This window comes from Melozone crissalis, unplaced genomic scaffold (assembly GCF_028551555.1).
Source record: "Melozone crissalis strain CALT ecotype California unplaced genomic scaffold, PUWL_Pcris_2 ptg000007l_1, whole genome shotgun sequence".
Taxonomy (NCBI): Eukaryota; Metazoa; Chordata; class Aves; order Passeriformes; family Passerellidae; genus Melozone; species Melozone crissalis.
In genome coordinates, this window is record NW_026535785.1 from 67982 (window position 1) to 84756 (window position 16775).

A 16775-nucleotide genomic window follows, 5' to 3' on the forward strand; every position below is an offset into this window, starting at 1 on the left:
CCAGTGTGAGGCAGAGCGCAGCCACGGAAAGCGCCACTATGGGTTTCTTACCTGGAGTTCCTGGCCAGCAGCTGGCACTGGTGACGTCTCAAAACCGCCAAGTACGGGCTTCATGCTCAGCGGCGGGGCTGGGGACAGCCTCCCCCGGCCCCCACCCGCGCTCATTCCGAGCATCTGCGCCCGCGCGGTGCTGGAGCATCACCAGTGCCCCGGGGGTTTCTCGGGCGCAGCACCGAATATTAACCGTACACGAGCATCTGTCTCTCCTATCGAAGTTGAACGGATCACTTCCGTGCAGCAATATAATCGATACGCAGATTTACAAGGCTTAATAAACTTCCCAGTGATCTTCACAAATTGCTTACAGTTGTGCAGAGAGAGGATAACGGTATGAAATGCGGTGGCAGGACCAAGCGTGCACTTATTCTTTGTCACAGTATTAGAACACAACAGGGACAGCATTAAAACGCTATTTCCACTGTGATTCCACTGAAAGTTTCTTCATATCCTTTGGTTCTTGCAATCCAAGCAAACATTACATTCAAGTATCTGATTGTAAATATTGTCATTCCAAATAAACCCCTATGAAATCTATCAATAAATGAAGTTTCCATTTAAGCCTTTTACAACACAGCTGCTGCAGTTGCCCCACCTTTTGGAAAACTTGTATGGTAAGATTTAAAACATCAAAAGAAGTCTGAAAAAAAATATACAACTGCAAAACAACTTTAAAGAAGAAGGTCAAGTGAAAGAATTTACTATTTACTTTGTTCCATATATACAAATAAAGAACTGTGATTCTTAAATACTTAAAGCATGAAAAAAAAGAAGTGAAGTATTATCAATAAACAGACATCTCTGAGAATCCATCTTTTAATAGGAAGTGCTTAAATTATATTCTTAAAACAATGCTGTGAGCAGCACAGTAACAGGCTGACCAAGTATCTTGCTGTCTTTTTTTTTTTAATATGTAGAAAACTCAGGGGAAAAAAAAACTTCTTACATTAACAGAAAAGGAGCAGACGAAAAGATAAAATCATCAGCCAAGGATTTTCCAATTACTATATGCTGTGCAGTATAGAAATATTCAAACAACTACCCTGCCCCAACTCCTCAGATTTCTCAAAAATGTCTCAGTGCTTTGGATTAAATGATGACCAGCTGAATTGATTTTGTCGTCTTGGCAACACCAAATCTAATGTCAGATCTCTTTGTTCTTTTTCTGAATCCACTAGCTGATAACCAAGACTGTTTATAGCACCTTTACAAACTTCCTGTATTTTCTTAACTTTCTGAAAGGAAAGAACATTTCTCCAGGCCTGTGAAACACTAACTGCATCTCGGGATGTTATTTTGAAGGCTTCTTTTTTTTTCCCCGGTCCCTGTCCATGAGTGATATTATAAACCCAGCTTTTGAGCCTGGGAGTCAAACTAAGATCTGCAAATTTATACATTTCTGAGATTTCTGATAATGGATCTCTTACCAGATCTTCAAAACGGACCATTAAATAGCGATCTTTCAAGAAATTAGGTGGTTTTAGAGTTGCTGTTTCATAAATCTGAACATGACTTCTACAAACCTCTTGCATTACTTTGTATTTGCTATCTTCCACTTTAGTGCCATTGGTACTCAAGACAATTCCATTGTCACGGGCTAACGCTTTCACCGATTGTTCCCGTGACTTAACGACTGCCCTGGGGTCACGGACCAGGTGAATAATTTTGAGATTCAGTGATGGATCAGTGAGGAGGGGGTATAGGACCTTCAAGTCAAAGAATCTAACTTCCTTGATGACAACATGGCTGTAAGTTTTACAGGCTTCCTCCACCTTGCTGAATGGATACCGTCCACAAAGAGTCTTGCACGCCAGTTCACTGGTTATGTCGGTACGTTGAAAAGAGTCACAAGCAGGAGCTGAACACAGAGCCCGACTTGCTGCCCACTGGAAAAGATCGGATAAGTTTCTTTTCCAAGGCATGTAAGCATCAAACACAGACATGTCACACAGAAAGACCGACCTGACTAAGTCCCGCACTGCCATGTGTAAGACTTTGGCACTGTTCTGGTACATTGTCACCCACACGTGCCATGCAGGCTCCATCAGGTAGAAGACACTGGGGTGTTGGCTGAAAAGTTGACCAACAAAAGACGATCCTGACCGCCAAGAGGAGAGAATAAGTATGTGGACTTGTGATGGTTTCTCCTCAGACTGAGGCATGAAGCTACTGTACCGGGCATACATGAAGAGTAAGAATCCAGTCTGAACTGTAACAAAAATTATAACAATTGTGCTAGGAATCCGAATCCTTGCCATTCTCACCGAGGAAGAGTAATGAAAAAAGCTGAAAAAGAGAAGGGAGATACTGGTCAACCATTGCTCCTGTGGCACAATAACAATACAACACAACTTAGACAATACAAACTCTTGCATTAGTAAAACCTTTCTTCAAATGTGCATGTATGTATGTGGCATTAACTGCTTCCTTAATCAGCTGCACTTGGGGATGATCACTGCAGGTGACAGCTGTTGGGGAAAAAAAAGGAAGTAATGTGTGACAGTAAGACCACTGCAGAAATAAGAAAACAAGTAAATGTTCAGTTTTGAAGAAAACCTTGGGTTGATGCAGCCCAACCCTTGGATTAAAAAAAAACATAACAAAACTACAAAATACACAAGGCCCTCAAATTGAACACTGGTAAACACTGCACTAAAAAAATAAGAAAAAAAAAAGTTTCTGACCCGCTCAACTGTATTTCTATTTCAATTTAACATTACAAGGATTTCTATCCCCTAAAAGGAGCGGATGCGAACATTGGTAGCTGTGGGTGCTGAAATAAAAATCATCTAATGTGAGTGCTGTACCCTACAGTGGCCACAGGGTGCCATAACAATTGGTGTTTGTCCACAACCCTCTATTTTCCAAACCGCAGAAGGCAGAAGATGGATGAAAACTCACAACCTGAAGCCACACCTGGCCACAGGTGACAAAATTTAAAAGCTCCTGACACGTATCTTTGGTCTGGAGCGCATACACCCCGAGATGGAATACACTGAGTTTGCATTCAAGAATTACCAGTTTGGGAGTTAGATTTGTCTGCGTATAACTCCTAGAAAATCTTAGGCATGTCAAGCCCAAGTGGATTTCTGCTTTACTTTGCAGTCAAAGTTCAAGACACATGCACACCCCACCCCCCCACCCCAGCTTTTAACTAGAGATTTTTGGCACCTACCCTTTTTTGCTCTCACTCATGCAGATTCCACTTGCAAGCAGACAGTAAATGTTAGCAGGCAAGGTAAAGGAAAGTAAGACTCCTCATGTATGCAGATAATCTCAGAAGTTTTACAAATACCTATTTGTTATCTAGCTGCATTTGCAATTACAATTTTTTTCTTGTTACAGTGAACGACGCATTTTTCAACACACTCTGAACTCTTGAAAGAAAATCATGCAGACTAGTAAACAAAGATATATTCATTTGACATAATCAATTGAATTGAATTAAATGATCACCCATTACCTTTATGTACACTGCATATTAAAAATGTGAAACTCTGCTTCAAAATTCTGTAGCAGCAAAAGTGTACAGGAGTTCAACAAATAATCACATTGATTTAAAATAAGTAAGGGAAGAAAAGCCTTCCAAGGACTGTTAAAGGCAAAAATGAGGCTACAGCCCATGGCTTAGCAATTCCCTAAACCATGGACAGCCCATAGTATACTGTATTGCAGTGACCTGCTACAAGAAACAAGGCTTAATGTATTACTTCCTCCTTAGCAGTCTGCTACCTGCTACTCTCAGGCACAAGAGCAGATAGATAAATCCTTACTTTAGTTCAGCTTGGCCATTCTTCATAGATAAAATCTGCCTTGTTCAAATACTGATTTTTTTGCATATTACATCTCCAGAAGCATCTATAAGTTTGTCTGTTCTGTGAGGATCACCAGCAATCCAGCAGCCTGCACTGACACTTCACCAAACAGAGGGGATGAAAGAATCTAAGCTGAAGTCAAAGCTGAAGTTTCATTTTCTAATTGAAAGATTTTTCTTGAAACAGGCTCTATGCCTGAAAGTCAGCCAGACACAACTACCTTGGATCTTTTTCTTGAGTGCAAAACGTGGGTCATTATCTACAGTAAGACTGCATTCTGCAGCTCCTTGCAGTCTCACTTATTATGTAGCTTTCAGAAACTCAATTATGCTTTTTAAAGGATAAATGTGCTTCCACTCTAGCTACACAGAACTGTTGCTCCACTGTAATCATGCTGCAGAGCTGCAACACGAACTGCTCTTTACATGTTATTAGCAGAGTGCGGGAGACTGAGGAATAAAAGCCAAAAGCTGTTTTTTACATTCACTTTTGCCTTGACTCTCTCAGACCTCTCCTTGCTCCAGTTCCCACGCAAGTAGTGTTGCAGACAACACTGTGCCAAGGAAAACACAGATAACGTGAGTATTAGTCCACAATATGTGTCTGAACTAACAAGACTCAAGTGCTACAAATAACATCAAATGACTACAGCTACACTTCATTATGATAGAAACTGCAAGAAAAAGGTGCGATGCCAAAGTAAAACACTAAGTAAATACCAGTTTTCTATATTTAAGATTAATTTTCTTTCCTTTTAGAAAAGTTGGAGTGTTTCTAAGGAATATACACACATGTAGACACCATCAAATAAAAAGCATAATTACACAGGAAAATATAGCATCTGTAAAGTATTCTCTTTTGTGGCTTCCAGTGCATAAGGCCAAATATACCACTTTCTCTGTGAACAGTGCCCTTTATTTCTGCACTTCTCCTCTTGGGCATGTGTAATTCTATTTACTTACCACTTTTAATTGCATTCTGCAGTTAAGGTGATTTTAGCCCAGGTTAAACTCGCATTCCCCTAAAGTACAATTTTTTTAACCCAACAAGGTCTTCTGTGATTTTTTGATGAACTTTAGCTGAGGCAGAAAGCAGCTGTTATAAAGCCCCTTCTCATAGAGTTGCTGAAGATCTATATATGTATCTATATATATGTATCTACATATTTATAAATCTACTGAATAGATTACATTATATCATTGCCTTAGTTGTGGACTTGGCATTGTTGGATTAACAGTTGGACTTAATGATCTTATGTTGGTCTTTTCCAACATAAATGATTCTACAATTCCAAATGTGAGGAACGGGACCTTGCGATACAGGCTACTTCTGATCCTCCACCTGTTCCACTGCAGGACTCGCTAGATGGTGCTGTTAGGCGAGCTTGCTCTTTCAGCACAGAAAGGCAATATGCCAAAACTGCACACTGAAGCTCCATGCTGAAACACTAGTCTGTGACTTGCTTTGCATTGCCTCTTTCTGCTAGTGCCCTCCTCCTCCACCAACAGCTCAGTGGCTCTACCTGCTCACCCCAAGCTCCTCTCTGGAAAGCAATACTGGGGTTTGTTACACCTCCTTTTATCCTGCTTTGTTCCACATAAGTGCTTCCTCGTAGTGCACCTGCCTGACTATAGCATGCCTGCCAACTGCAAACATGGGGGGGAAAAGGAGAACCAGCAGAGGGGCCGGATGTTTTAGCATTACCACCACTTCAGCTGCCATCTCAGTGACAAAATCAGACTGACTCCAAGTGGCAAGGGAGCTACAACAAGCAGAAAACCAGGCTGTAACGGGCCTCAAGTTGCAGCAGACAGCACTCCGACACCTCTCACATCTCTCAGCTGAGACACATGAAGTATGGCAACACTCAGTAGCATCACAATATGTGTTTCTGTAAGTAATGAACACACCTTACTATAACTTATTTTACTAACAGTTACACTGTTATTCCTTTTCTGTGATAGTAGTAGTACTTCTTTGGTGATACTATTTCTTCAAGGAGAGCTCTGGTAAAGAGAATCATCAGAAGTCCTTCAAATTCCTGAGGCACAATCATCCCTTCACAGGGCAATGCAAATTTTCAAAATGTGATCTGAAAAGCATTAGCTTATATGGTTTAGTTGCCAGTCCTGAATCAAGCTCTGTTCCTGGGCTTGCCTGCTAACAGCTACTAATGGAAACAAGATCCTACACTAGATGAGCCCTGGGACAATTCCACAACAACTATTCTTACATACTGTCCAAAGAAAATTAATCATACAAACTGGCCAACAGAGCAGTCATTTTCTTCATGACTTAAACTGTCTCTGATAGACTGCTGAGCTGCAGGGCCACTAGTATCTGCTTGCCAAGAAACTAGATACATAACAGAAAGCTATCCAGTTTTACCAAGCAGGGTAAAAATACAGTCAGTGATAGTACTGATCCCAAAAAGATCTCATTTCTAAGATGAGCACTTTTCAGACCCAGAAAGGCAGAAAACAAAGAAAAAAATTGTCCACTGGATGATCATTTAGCTCGTGCTTCTAGGGACTTTTATTTGTTTGTCACGTAAGACATATAATGTTGGAATCAAGTAATCAGATCTTTTCAGGTCAGCTCTGAAAGGAGTAGAGTTTCTTAGTAACTTCCTTTCAGCACAGAATTCAACCTGAAGAGACTTAATCGAGTAGCAAAAACTAACTTTATAGCTTAAAAAGACCCTCCTATTAAACTGCAAATTTTTTTTCTGCGATATTAAAAAGACTGTAGAAAGACAGAAAGAGTGCCTCATATTAGAGCTGTCAAAAAACATGCTCTGTCTTTAAGCTTTGGACAAAAGGCTGGGATGAAATACTCCCTCAGAACAAACAATTCTGGGTCTGTTGTGAGAAGACTGAAAAACCAGGCTGGATTAAAGCAAAAACATTTCAGTGAAGAATTACAAATACCTGCTCCCCTACAATGACCTCTGAGCAACTGAATCTCAGCTGTCTTTTTCAAAGTCTTCCCTGGCCATTTTCTGTCTGAGAAAATTTCCAGCATACTTTCATTTTAAACAGTCTGTGCAGCATTTTTAAAGTCAAAGAACTTACAGATTACACAGAAATTACTTCAATTAACGTACTCAGTTGTGGGTCCCTTTCAGCTCAGAATATTCTGTGATTCTGTTGATTTCCCAGATTGATTTCTTCCACTGAAAAATGAATAATGCTGCATTATGTGCACAACCTTTTGTTACCCAAAAATGACTGTCCTGTATGCTGACCTTTCTGAGCAATCATTCGAGATGAATGTAATTATCTCTTATGTACTTAAAATTCACCAAATGCAGCAATACTGACTGTAAAAAGAATGATAACAGTGAATGCCATCACGTATTTTATAGAATTAATAGGAAAATGTTTATTCATGGCATGATAAATAGAGCAAAGATCACCTGAAGGTCTACTTCTCCTCATCAAATTTACTCACTGCATTCTTCACCTATCAGACATTGCACCAATGCAATCACCACCAAAATAGGTTCTGTGAGCTAACGTTAGAAACATAGTTTGCTACTCAAAAAAGTAAAATGCTGGAATACGACAAAGCTGGTCAAAGAATAACACACAACAATATTACTAGTAATTCTTGCAGTAAATCACCCCACTGACAAAACATCACTTTCCAGTATTCTTATGCAGGTAGAAATCACACATCTTCATAAGGCAGAAGCTTACTGTATCAACAATATGCAGATTGGTATTTGAATGGGTACAGAAAAAGTTTGTTTGAAGGGTGTGTTCTAGGATCACTGGTAGTCCTAAAAGTTAAAAGACTTTCTGATACTAAATAGGTGAAACTCATAAGCCCGCCCAATTTTTTTAAAATAGCATAGCAAAGCTACAACTAAAATAATAAAATACAGTAAATGTACTGTAGTAATTCTGAATTATACCATTATATTAGCATTTCAGGTGATACTGCTAATTCAGCTTTTGGAAATATACTTCTTTTTAGAATCTAGTGCTAAATGAGATTTGAAGAATTGTTTCCAGGAAATCATCACAATTAAAGACTTTATAATACAATGAAACATATCATCCATTTAATTATATGATCATTAAAGTTCTTTTTCTAAAAGGTACTGTTTCCTTTGGGAGATTTAAAAATATTTTTAGAGTTAGATAAAGTCGTCCAGTCAAAGCGAATGGCAGTGTCAAAGCATAGCCTTATAATACCTATTTCTCTATGCACTGCAGCTGAAGATCACAGTGTTTTCAGCTACTAGAATTACTGGTGTTCAAGAAATGAGGTCTGCTTAGTTGCAGCTTTTGTTAGGAATTTTACGATAGCAAAACTGGCGTGACAAAGAGACACCAGCAGTGACTGAATGCTATTCACTTACTTGAGACTCTGTCGGCACTGCTACAATAGCGTCCTCAAATTCAAACAGTCCGAGGACGATTGGACTGAGGTGCGCCCCGTGTGCCTCACTTGAAGCAACTGTTGCAGCTAAGAAATACTGACAAATGCTTCCGATCAGCATGTCACCTTCACCTAGAAAGAGGCGGGACACAACAAAAAATGGGAAGGCATTTCCTGAAATGATGGGAAGGCTTCTCTAAACTCTCTCATCTCCAACTAAACGAAACCAACTTAACCTGAATCAGCCACGTTCCATAGGGAAAAGGAAGAAGAAAAAAAAAAAAGGGGGGGGGGGGGGGGGAGGCGGGGCGCAGAGGAAAGGAGAGAGGGAAGAAAATAAAACAACCCCCCCAAAACCCCACCTAAAATAACCAGGCTGATTTTCGACAGCTTTACCTCTATCGGTGCGACATGGGCTCCGCCGCAACTGGTATCACCGCTAGTCCGCCGCCACAGGCAGGGGCGCGCGTAACCCGCTCAAAAACATCTCCTTTAAAGTACCGTTGTTTGAGACCGGAAAAAAAAAAGGTCTGACCGGGCCTTCCAATGCCGCGGCATAACCGTACCCCCACCCGCATCAGCCTGTCCGTACCTTGTCGCCGCCTCCCGCCACCGCCGCGGCTCCGAGCTGCCGACAGGGACAATGAAGCGCTTTCAGACGTGGCCGAGGCGCCGGGGCAGCGGGAGGAGCCCGAGGAGCCGATCCGCCCGCCCCCGGAGCATCCCCGGGCAAAGGCGCAGCACGGCAGGGGCGGTGCGCCGGCCAGTCCCGCCCCGCAGGGTCCCGGCCGGCTCGCGGCAGCCCGCGCCCCGGCGCCTCCTCCGCGGGGTCCCGCGCGCCTCGGGCCTTCCCGCCGCAGCAGCCCCTCCATCCCGGCCCAGCATCCCCGGGCCAATAGAGCTCGGCGCGGCCGCGTCCCGCTCGCCTCGTGCGAGTGGACCGAGAGGATAATACCCTCTGCAAAACGGGCTGCTTCGTGAGTTAAAAAGCTGCGAGGTGGTTTCTTTTCTCCTAGTTCTACCTCTTAAAACACGCCCGAAGCATGGCTTCTTAAACGGCCATGTAAGAGCCGTGTTACCACGTCAGTTTATGCATAGGACTTTTAAGTTAAAGCTGCTTTCTTTTTCCTTCTTACAGAACCTTGATTAATCCTAGCGAGCCACCATGTCCTTTCTCAATGACGAGCATTTAGATTGCTCTGTCATATGCATACAGAAAAGATCTGTGTAGTAGAACTGTGGTGCATGGTGGTGGTTTTGACTTTTTGTGTTGCCTAGCAAGCCAAAGGAAGAGTCCTTGCAGATAGCTTTCTGAGAAAGGCTCTTCCTTCCTAAGCCTCTTCTAACGCTGGTTGCAGTCGATCCTCAGGCACGTATTTTTCCCGTGTAGTTCAGTTTGTTGCTTAAGCTACAAAATCTTGCTTTTTTTCTATTGCTTGGTTACTTACAAAAGCAGAATGTCTCTTCAAGCTCGAGAAAGGAGTCAGAACTGTGAACCAAGAACTACGGTCAGTATAAAAATCATCTAGGAAGTGACCACAGCAGAGATATCGCAGGGTTTTTTCCCTGCTGTGGTAACATCTGCCTTTATGGCTCCTTTTACCCTGCATTCAGTTATTAGTCCCAGTCATGAAGGACCTCTTTGACAAGAAATGGAAGGATGGCTTCAGGTCATATTAAACAATTACATGCCACCTGCAAGTAACTAACTCTTTTGATTGCCTCCTTTTAATGTATATAGTTCTTTGCTTACATTACTGTAGAGGATTTTTTCCAGTTTTCACCATCTGAAGGAAAAGAGAAACTTAAGGATATTTTTCTCTGTATTTCTGGAACTAGGCCTGATCTCCATTTCTTATTTCATATGCATTCACTGAACTGTTGCTCTCAGCAGCATCACTTGTTCAAACTTAATGTGAAAGGCTACAACAGGAGAAAAAAGTGAGAGAGGGATTAATGGAGTCTCCCAGTACTGTGGCTTTCAGGCATTAGTCTCTTCTGTGTTTCTGTTGCTACCTAAAAAGACTTCTGTTCAGCTTGGAAGAAGATTCTTATGCATTTCATTTTTGTGGGAGTAGAACACTCAAACCCTTGAATTGCGGTCCTGTGGTCTCTCCAGAGATTTCTACCCCTTGCTCATGTCCACCTTAATGCTTGTGCAGATGTAACAAGTTCAATCAGGGAACTGACTTGTCTGAAAAAAGGATTATATATTTGGTAAAGATCATCTTCACTATAATCAACTCCCTGAATTAACTCATGCAGTCACACAAGCACCATTACTGCTGCAAGGGAGAGCACACCAAATGTACACCAGCAGGAGATATGGGGGAAACAAGCTCACAGCCCCCTTCGTTCATGCTGTGCAGTGGCTAGAAGCACAAAAAAGCAGCAGACAGTTGTTTTGACTCTGGAGATGTTGATACGAAGCCAGTTATCAGCAGTCCTACGCTGCCACATAGAGACTTCAAAGATCCAAGAGCAAACTGGAGACTTCTGGAAAAGGTAGCTCTCCCAGCTGCCAGGATGTTCAATTCTAGAGGATGATGGCCAAAAGATGGCCTACTGCGCAGCTGCTCTTTCATATTTCATAGCTGTACCGTGTCTTAACAGTTCAAAAGAACCAAAGACACTTGGATTTTTTTGGAGAATTCTAGCATCTAGAATTGTTTTAAATTCCAGATTTACATGTCCTGCCATAACACTGCTTTGCTAGAATTAATTCTTTAATAAAAAACTGAAAATATAATGGAAATTTTGTTGTTTTCTCTTGGAAGCTTGCCTAGCATAAAAAGTAAGCCCAGAAAAAGAAGATAAAATAATCTTCCCTATGACCACCACCATCAAGAATGAGGGACATAGTCTTTCAATGTCTACCAGGTGATTATAATCTTTATCTGTTCTAAACAATTTAAGCTTTGAAGGTAATTATTCACTTGCTTTGAAACTCTGAGGCTTCTCCGGCAGAATTTTTTGCTAGTTTTCTTTCAATAGATAAAAGGATTCTCTGTTTTACTATTCACAATGCACAATTAATGATCACGGTGCTACAGTAATACCAGTAGTAAACGGTTGTGCAAATTTTGCACACACTATCACCCAAAACCTGATTTCTCACATCAACCTTGAATTTATTCATCATCCAATTTAATAATTAAATTGCTGATTAAGTATAGTCACAGTTACAGAAGTGCATCTCTGACCTTAACTCATCCCTGCAGTTTTCCACTTCATGGTGCACCATACATAAATGCATGTACAAATAACTCTTGACAACTCTAAGAGTGCAGTGAATTGATTTACAAGAAGTAAAATCAGTTAATGTTGTTACTTTTAGCATATTTTTATTTTCAGTTTTCAAAATGGTTTTTGACGCATATTCCAGTTGCAAAAAAATAACTAGGCTGTTTTTTACTGTCAAATATATAAACTTTTCCAGCTCCAAAGCAGTGTTCCTAAAGAAATTAGGTGAATTAACATGTATTTTAAAAAACGATGCACAAACAGAGCATACTTAAGATATACTTACAAAATTCTGACCTTCTGAAGTAAGAAGTGTATAGAGAATAAAATCAGGTAACTATTTTTGAATGGCATTTCTATAAAGTCTTCTCAGGCATCTCTTCAGGACTGGTGCTGTTTGTAGGATAGTACTGGAGATACAGGCAGAACTGGTGATACTGAAATTGTAGTCAACACCTGATTCTGGAACAAAAATGTCTTAATCCTACCGAACACCCAAAGAAAGATAAGGAGGATGCTGACATACTGGATCCAGGCAAATTTAATAATTTCCCAAAACCCTGGCTGATATTTAAGGAAAGTCAAGGAGCGTTAATAGAGAACCTTCTGATGCTATCATTGCAATATCTAAACAAGGAAACTCATAGGCAGAAAGGCACAAACCTTGTTAAGACATCGGTTTGTGTCACAAATGCTAAGCCTCTGAACCACAGTAACAGCTAAAAGCCTCCCACCACGGTAGGTAACAAAAGCTGGAGAGAACATCTGTTCTAGAAGACATCTAAACCAATTCTAGGTAAAGTACCTGCTTTGTGCCTGAGTCATCAGGAAGTACTTATTGCTAATATTCAGGCAGGTAAACAAATCTTGTAAGAAGTGTGCTCCATACAGATTCTTCTAAATGCAGACTTGTTCTTGTCTCAGAAAAAGAACAAAGAACATAATCAATGAAGAATTACTTTTTCAAAAGAAAAAAATTCTGGTCTGTCTGCACATGAACAGATGTAACAGCCTCCCACTGCAGGAGTTATTATTTGGTGAGATGATCTTGCATACAGATTTTTAATCATTTGCTTTAGGTCACAGACTACAGTATCATGCTCTGTGAGTGACATCTGTGACAGATCGGGACAGCAGGTACTGCAAAACCAAAGCAAGATGTACTACGAATATTCCATGACAATAGCTAACAAACTGCTTTAAAGGCCTTTTTAGCAAAGCTGAAAAGCAACACAGGTTACCAATAAAGAAAGGCAAAAAGCGGTTATGAAGGCACAACCATCTGAAGGAATGGACAAATAGGTATTTCATCAGCTCCAGAACTGTAACATTTGCTTAGCTAACAAAAAAAAAAAAGTTTAGCAACACATCTAAGAGAAAACATTTTCATTTGACCTGCACGTGGTGGAGGCTCAAATAATGTAACTCTGTTATGTCACAGTTTGCACAGTTTTTGAAGGATATAAGATAACTTCCACTGGGTAATGAACAGTGGCATTAATGATAAATGGCGTATCCGTTGCTCTTCCAGTCATCCAAACAGGGCTGGGATCTGAAAAGACTGTTGTCACTATAACAGAGAAAGGAAATATCCAGGTTAAGGGGCTTTTAGGTATTAATACAGAAGTCATATACCTCACAAAACAGCTGCAATATGCTAACTACTATTGTCCTGTAGCTACACATTCAGGCTTACCATTTCTATCCCAATATGCTGCAATGATGTTTGCCAGATCATAGTCACTTGCAAAAGGGCTTGTGCCATTGACCACAGACACCTGTTACAACAAGGAGACACTTTATTTATTCATCCAGTCTTCAAGACAGTAATTCTGAGTTTCTTACACAAAGTAACCATGCCCTTCAAGGAATGAACATAAACATTAGACTGAACATCTTGGCAGGATAACCTCTTCCTTGTAGTCTAACAAGAAAACACCAGTTCAAAAGTCTTACAGTTCACTCTGTGCAATAGTACAAATAATTAGGGTGTCACCTAAGAGACACTAGGAGGATTAAGAGATTGGGGTGGGGGGGTTGACTTGACGGGGAAGGGACAAACATTTCCTCACATTGTATCTGGTATCCAGTCCACAGTGGTTAAGTAATTGCCTCTGGTTTAATTTCAAGTCTCCATTCATATAGAGTTGAGACCCTGGCACAGGAGAAAAAAACTGAAGAAAAGCCATGCTCTGCATCACAAATGTTGACATTCTCTGAAATAGTGAACACAAAAAAAGGAAAATTTAGCAGGGAGGAGGAGGGACACAATGTACTTTTCTACCTCTTGGTATCTACACATTTTTCTACGTGGATTTGATTTTTCTAGGACTCCCAAGTTTCAGATCATCACCTTAGTCTATACAAGAGACCACCAAATAAAAAATATCACTTTTTTAAAAAAGCAAACTACCTTAGCTAATAGCTAACTAACTTTATTATCTCAACAAAGTTGAAATTCAGTGAAGTGCAGTGTCTGTGGCCAATGACCAAAAGTTTTGACTAGCCATAACATGTAAAAAGCAGCAAGGTGACTAAAACGCATTCATTGGAGACACACTTTAAAAAAACTCAGCAATCAAAATCAAGGACTTGTACTCTGCAAAAAGAACCAAATAAAGAAGGGAGGTCCTTAGTTCTTATCAACCACTCAGTCTGAAGGAAAATTTCCACATTTACAGTGGGATAAAAAAAAGTGTTGTGAATATTGTAACTCTCTGTGATACTAATACCTGACCAAATACTTCAGCCCACAATCAGGACTGTTGGGCCTTTATTCTGGGCCTCTGGCTTAAGAATGTTTTCTACACCACATAGCTATGCTTGCTAAGCTTGTCCACCTGCAATCAGCAATACTCTGTAAAGAAACAGCCTAATCTCACTAGGAAAACAACTTTTTGTCTGTGTGGCTGCACCCAATGCAGCTCTGTATTACTGCTCCTTTCAGATGTATCCCTGGGTTCTCTGTGTGCTGGTGGTTTACTCTTTGCTTTAAGGTATTACTTGCACTGCCATTTGAGGTACAATGGCAGCAGAACTGCACTGTCCTGTCTTCCTATAACACTTCCTCGTCCCAGTTACAAGATACAGAAGATCCTGGCAGATGATTATCGATGCTTCACGAGCTGTTAAGCAAAATGTAAGGAGTTCTAGGCTGCTGCAACAGCCTGACTCCCCACCTCAGAAAATGAACTGGTTATGTCAAGACGCAGCAGTTTGTAGGAATGCACATCCTTCTGCCTATTGCAAGAATCTCAGTTATTTTCAGGTGCCAGCCACACTGATACTCACTGTTGTGCATTTCTGTCCTGTACAGTGAGTGCACTACAGCCCAAGAGAATATAGAGCTTTAAAATATTCCAAAAAAAAAAAAACCAAAAAAACCCCAAAAAAAACAAACCCTAACAAAGCATATCAAAATACACAAGAGAGCTAGACTAGGAATGACACAGCAAAGGGGGAGAAAATAAAATATTTTTCAGTAAAACACCTATTTTGGATAGGAATTTCTAATGTGGAAGGTTTCTTTTCATCTTTTGTATAATCACTGCTGGAATTTTACAATACGTCTATACATCACAACAAACAAAACTAAAAATGCTCACATAAAGCTGGTAGGAAAAGAGTAGAATCAGCTGAACGCCAACTACATGCTCTGTTGGTTGTAATGGAAGTTCCAGTTTAAAATGCAACTGATCCATTTTGCCATCTTGATTTTTGTCTTCTTCTCTCATCTAAATAATGTTTTTTAAAGACAGGAATTTCTGTTAGAAAGAAAACCAAAAAAGTAAAACCCCAGGGGACCCTACAACTGCAGCACGCACATACCAAGGAAGCAAACAGACTGCACAGTCAGGAATGTAATAAAAAGGGCACAGACAGAGGACTAGAGACAAAAAGCCAACACTGCCGTCTGTTATACAAGGTCTCACATACCCCTCCAGGGAGGAAAAGTTTACTTCAAGGTCTTTTCCGCCCTAGACCATTCCAACCATCTTCCTTGCATGCCACAAAGCATGCCTTGGTGCTGGATCTTCTGTGTAAGACGCAGTTCAAATACATGACTGGTGGTCAGGCTTGTGCCTCCTGCTATTGTAGGATGCCTCTTAAATGGCCTCTGTATACTGATTCCTGGCGGTAAGCCAAGGCTTGCTACGCTTGCGTGCCAGAGTGTCCAGTACTTCAGCTACTTGCAAAATATAGGAGGGCTCATAAAGAGGCAGACAGAAAAATAACTGCCACTGTGAAATGCCAGAAAGAAAAGTGACTGCAAGGCAGAGATTATGTGTTTCTGAAGGCACATATCTACTTCCAAATCTAGGTGTACCCTGCAGACTTCACATAATGACAAGCCATGTAGCCAGGATAGAGGAGCACAAATAATTTGATGAAAGTAAACCGACGTGTTCACACAAAGCACTAGCGGTGTTCATGGACGTGGTTTAGTGGCAAAATTGGTAGGGTTTGATTAATGACTGGGTTTGGTTTTACGGGCTTTTTCCAACCTAAGTAATGCTACGATTCAGTAACACTGAGAGGGAGTGAAACGGGACTCATTAAAATTCCAGCAAATCCCGATGTGAGGCACAAGGTTATACATAAAGCTGCTGCTACCTGAAGGCAGCAGTGCCTGACAGGCCACCCGCTCAAAAGCGCCATCAGCACTCGTGCCCTGAGCCGGCTGCCGGTCCACTGGCCCCACTCTGCAGCCTCGCTTCTCGCCAGTGTTGCCGGGCCGCCCCCGGCAGGCCTACCGACAGGAGCGGGACTCGGAGCCGGTCCTCCTGGAGCCTGTTGAACGCTGGGAATGTGCTCCACGCCAAGAAGCTGCCCGGGCCGGACCCGATGGTGGCGACGAAGAGAGCCTCGTATCGGAAACGAACAGTGGGCTGCTCCAGGTACGCGCTCTGCTTCAGCCAGAAACCTGAGGGCAGAAACAGCACGAGATTTCAGGGCTGCGCCAGACCCAGCCAGGCCGCGTGGGGTCCAGCGGCGCTCACCGTGGCTCCGGTAGGCCACCAGCAGCGGCGGCACATAGGTGAGCGCCGTGATGAGCAACAGCGCCAGTGCAGCGGCGGAGCAGAACCCAGCCCGGTAGCGCGTGTACAGCGCGGGATGCGAGTACAGCTCCACGCCAGCCATGGCGAGCGGCCCTCAGCGCCCGCAAGCACGCCCCTTGCCCGCACTCGCGCCGGCCGCCCCCGCCCGCGCCTTCAGCGCAGGGCGAAGAGTCGGACTGACGAGACGCCGCGCCAATCAGCGCCGAGGGGA

General features: G+C 41.9%; 2 protein-coding genes across 8 annotated transcripts; both read right to left on the minus strand.

Moving 5' to 3' along the window:
- Positions 1-859: 859 nt before the first annotated feature.
- LOC128932788 (carbohydrate sulfotransferase 6-like) lies at positions 860-11858 on the minus strand. Of its 7 annotated transcripts, XM_054269502.1 has the most exons (5): positions 8854-8989; positions 8658-8751; positions 8242-8393; positions 6979-7047; positions 860-2343 (listed from the first exon to the last, which is right to left on the minus strand). In XM_054269502.1, the coding sequence occupies exon 5, from the start codon at positions 2313-2315 to the stop codon at positions 1134-1136; it is 1182 nt and encodes a 393-aa protein (XP_054125477.1). In that variant the 5' UTR covers positions 2316-2343; positions 6979-7047; positions 8242-8393; positions 8658-8751; positions 8854-8989; the 3' UTR covers positions 860-1133. The 7 variants fall into 7 exon arrangements, with proteins under 7 accessions (XP_054125477.1, XP_054125480.1, XP_054125475.1 ...); XM_054269505.1 differs by lacking the exon at positions 6979-7047 and having other exon boundaries at positions 860-2266; XM_054269500.1 differs by lacking the exon at positions 6979-7047.
- On the minus strand, positions 11576-16677 carry TMEM231 (transmembrane protein 231). Its single transcript, XM_054269508.1, has 7 exons — positions 16505-16677; positions 16259-16428; positions 15110-15238; positions 13577-13720; positions 13201-13282; positions 12953-13074; positions 11576-12068 (listed from the first exon to the last, which is right to left on the minus strand). The coding sequence occupies exons 1-7, from the start codon at positions 16644-16646 to the stop codon at positions 11886-11888; spliced, it is 972 nt and encodes a 323-aa protein (XP_054125483.1). The 5' UTR covers positions 16647-16677; the 3' UTR covers positions 11576-11885.
- Between the last annotated feature and the right edge of the window lie 98 nt (positions 16678-16775).